This window comes from Meleagris gallopavo, chromosome 5 (genome assembly GCF_905368555.1).
Source record: "Meleagris gallopavo chromosome 5, MGAL_WU_HG_1.1, whole genome shotgun sequence".
In the NCBI taxonomy this organism is placed as follows: Eukaryota; Metazoa; Chordata; class Aves; order Galliformes; family Phasianidae; genus Meleagris; species Meleagris gallopavo.
Genome location: NC_139408.1, coordinates 25764346 through 25767533, shown reverse-complemented (window position 1 = coordinate 25767533; position 3188 = coordinate 25764346). Strand labels below are relative to the sequence as shown.

The following is a 3188-nucleotide window of genomic DNA, read 5'->3' as shown; positions in this document are numbered from 1 at the left end:
GGCTGCTGGCGCTCACGCGTCGGCCCGGCGGAGACCCTGGCAATGCCGACGGGAGGTCAGGAGGGCGTCAGGTCCCAGTTCTCCTTCCAGCCCAGGCCTGCTACGCTGCTTGGCGCACGCAACCCACCTGCACGTGCCTCGTGAGCATTAGCTGCTTATTTACGTTCAGTAGACACCGATATTCAGGTCTACACGAAGTTAATGCCACCTTTATGAACCAGCAGCACGCGTGGGTAATTGCTCCTTAAACACCCGGGGCTAATGGAGTCTTCGGAGATACATCTCCCATGCAAAATCCATTGCCACGAATTATCTGAGTCCGCCAGAGATTCCTCTCACGGAAGCACTGTACGGCAAGTCTCTGCTACTGAAGTCTGCTCGTGATCAGGAACGCACCCACGTACAAACGCGGCGCCATTTTCCACGCGCTCCTGAGCAGCGCCCGGCGGGCACGGCGTCTCTCCTTTCCCCCTTCGGCAGCCGCTGAGCGGCAGAGGGCCGGCACCGCCATTCTGTTCCGAGCCCCGAGCACAACGGAGGAACGGAGAGAGCGCAGACTGACAAACGTGCCGGTTATGCCGGGTGCGAACGTGGCAAAAGGGAACACGGTGTGATGGGGCAGCCCTTTATTCGGGCGGACCGCGGCCAACCCGCGCCGCCCGCACTCCCGCGAGGCCCGGTGCTCGCCCCGCAATCCCCGCCGGAAGCAGCCGCCGTGGGAGGGGCGGGGCTGTGCGGCGGCCATGGCGGCGTGCGGCGCGGAGGAGCGGCAGCGGGTGGGACGGCTCTCGGCGCTTTCGGTGTACCGCCGGGCGGCGGGGCCCGGGCGGCTGGAGCGGCGCCGCCGCGGGACGCCGCTGCCCGCGGGCGGTAAGCGGAGCAAAGCACGGCTGAGGCGCGGCGCGGCGGGAGGAGGCGGCCCGGAGAGGGCTGCGCCGCCGCAGAGCGCTGCTGTCCCCAACCGCGTGGAGCGGGCCGGGAGCCCCGAAGCCAAGCAGGGAGACCTAAAGACGAAACCGAGCGGCCCGCCGGCCAACTCTCCAGCCGGAAATCTCGAAACCAAGTCGCCCGGAGGCCCTTTGACAACCTCGGGAGGCCCGCGGGCCGAGACTCCGGCCGGGAACCTCGAAGCAAAGCCGCCCGGAGACCCCGCAAGGAGTTCGGGCGGCAGAGGCGTGCTGGGGCTGCTGCGGCGGCTGGGGCGGCTGGAGGACAGCCGGCGGCGGGCGGCAGAGCTGTTCCGGTGGCTGGTGGCGCCGGTGGCTCCGGAGGAGTTCGCGAGGCGGCACTGGGAGCGGGCGCCTCTGCTCGTGCAGCGGGGTGACCCCGGCTACTATGCGGGGCTGTTTTCCACGGCTGACTTCGACGCCATTCTGCGCAGTGGTGACGTGCGCTTCGGGACCCACCTGGACGTAACCAGCTATGCTGAGGGGGTGCGGGAGACACACAACCCCGTGGGCCAGGCGCTGCCTGCCGTCGTCTGGGACTTTTACCAGAACGGCTGCTCCCTGCGGCTCCTCAACCCCCAGGCCTTCTCCACCACTGTCTGGCACTTCCTCTCCATCCTGCAGGAGCGCTTTGGGAGCATGGCTGGGGCCAACACCTATCTCACGCCGCCAGGCACGCAGGGCTTCGCCCCTCACTACGACGACATCGAGGCCTTCGTGCTGCAGCTGGAGGGCAAGAAGCACTGGCGCGTTTACAGCCCCCGGACGAGCTCAGAGGCACTCCCCCAGTTCTCCAGTGCAAACCTCACGCAGGCGGAGCTTGCTGAGCCCCTGCTGGAAGTGGTGCTGGAGGCTGGAGACCTGCTATACTTTCCCCGGGGCTTTATCCACCAGGCTGACTGTCTGCCAGACGTGCACTCGCTCCACATTACGGTGTCCTCCTACCAGAGGAACTCCTGGGGAGACTTCTTGGAGAAGCTCCTTCCTGCTGCCCTGCAGATGGCCTTGGAGGAGGACATTGAGTACCGAGAAGGGCTTCCCATGGACTGCCTGGGGTATATGGGGGTCGCCAACTCAGATGCAGTGGATGCTCGCCGAACAGTATTTGTGGAGAAGGTGCAGCACCTGATAAAGAAACTTGTTGACTATGCACCCATTGACGCTGCCATGGATCAGAGGGCTAAGTCGTTTCTTCACGACTGTCTCCCCCCAGTGCTTACACAAAGTGAGAAACAGCTGAGCGTGTATGGCTTTCCAGCCCGGTGGCATAATGGAAGGCCCTGCAATGTTGATATACCAATAACAAAAGACACAGAAATACGTCTTCTCCATCATGGCATTGTTAGATTGTGCAACGAAGAAGCAGGCGTGATGCTATATTACACAACAGAAAACTCAAGAGTGTATCATAAGGAAGACCCCAAGTACCTTGAGATAGATCCTGAGTACACAGACAGTATTGAATTTCTCCTGTCCTCCTATCCAAACCACGTCAGCGTAGATACCCTCCCATGTGATGCCTTGGAGGACAAGATTTCTCTAGCCACACTCCTGTTTGAGAAGGGCCTTCTGATGACTAGGAAGCCACTGGTGCAAGTGTAACTCTTGTTTTTTAACAAAATAAAAATACATTTGTTTAGAAAATACTGTCTCTTGTTTTCACATTACAGCTGCTGGGTGTTAATGCGCAGTCTGATCTCAGCATCTGACCTGGAAGCAGAAGGGCTTTGACCTGAGGAGAGAAACAATGTGTTCTGATTAAAATAAGCATCTGCTTTAAGAGCAGCTCTGTGTATTGCTTTGCCAGCTATATTACTACACGTTAAGAAACTTGAGAAAGCAGTGAACTTTTTTTTACAGTCTGTAAACTGTTAGTATTTTTCAAGTATTGTAAAGCAGCCTGTGTGACAGTGGGAAGTACTCTTATTACTTACATTCATATCTGGTGATGGTCACTGTATTTGCAGTGGGAAGTGCTGTTTGGTTATGATCCCAGTAAGAAAGACTAAGACTTGGCAAGGTAACAATTTAAAAATGCTATTAGAGCTAACATTAAGAGCATTGATAGTCTCAAGTCCCTTTAGATACTGAGCATCAGACAGGACTTCGATCCATGTACACAATGCTATGCAGATAGCACATAGCAGAGATCCTTCTCTGTTGGTCACTGAACCTATTACTGGATTTTCTTAAGGGAAACAGCTCTATTTATCATGTTTATAATCAGGAAGAAATGATGTG

At 57.5% G+C, this 3188-nt stretch overlaps 1 protein-coding gene across 1 annotated transcript; it reads left to right on the top strand.

Annotated features, from left to right (window-relative positions):
- RIOX1 (ribosomal oxygenase 1) lies at positions 1-2591 on the top strand. The gene has a single exon (XM_085224881.1). The coding sequence runs from the start codon at positions 744-746 to the stop codon at positions 2547-2549; it is 1806 nt and encodes a 601-aa protein (XP_085081007.1). The 5' UTR covers positions 1-743; the 3' UTR covers positions 2550-2591.
- Positions 2592-3188: the final 597 nt, after the last annotated feature.

Coding starts and splice junctions, on each gene's coding strand:
- RIOX1 (XM_085224881.1), top strand. CDS start 744: ATGGCGGCGTGCGGCGCGGAGGAGCGGCAGCGGGTGGGACGGCTCTCG.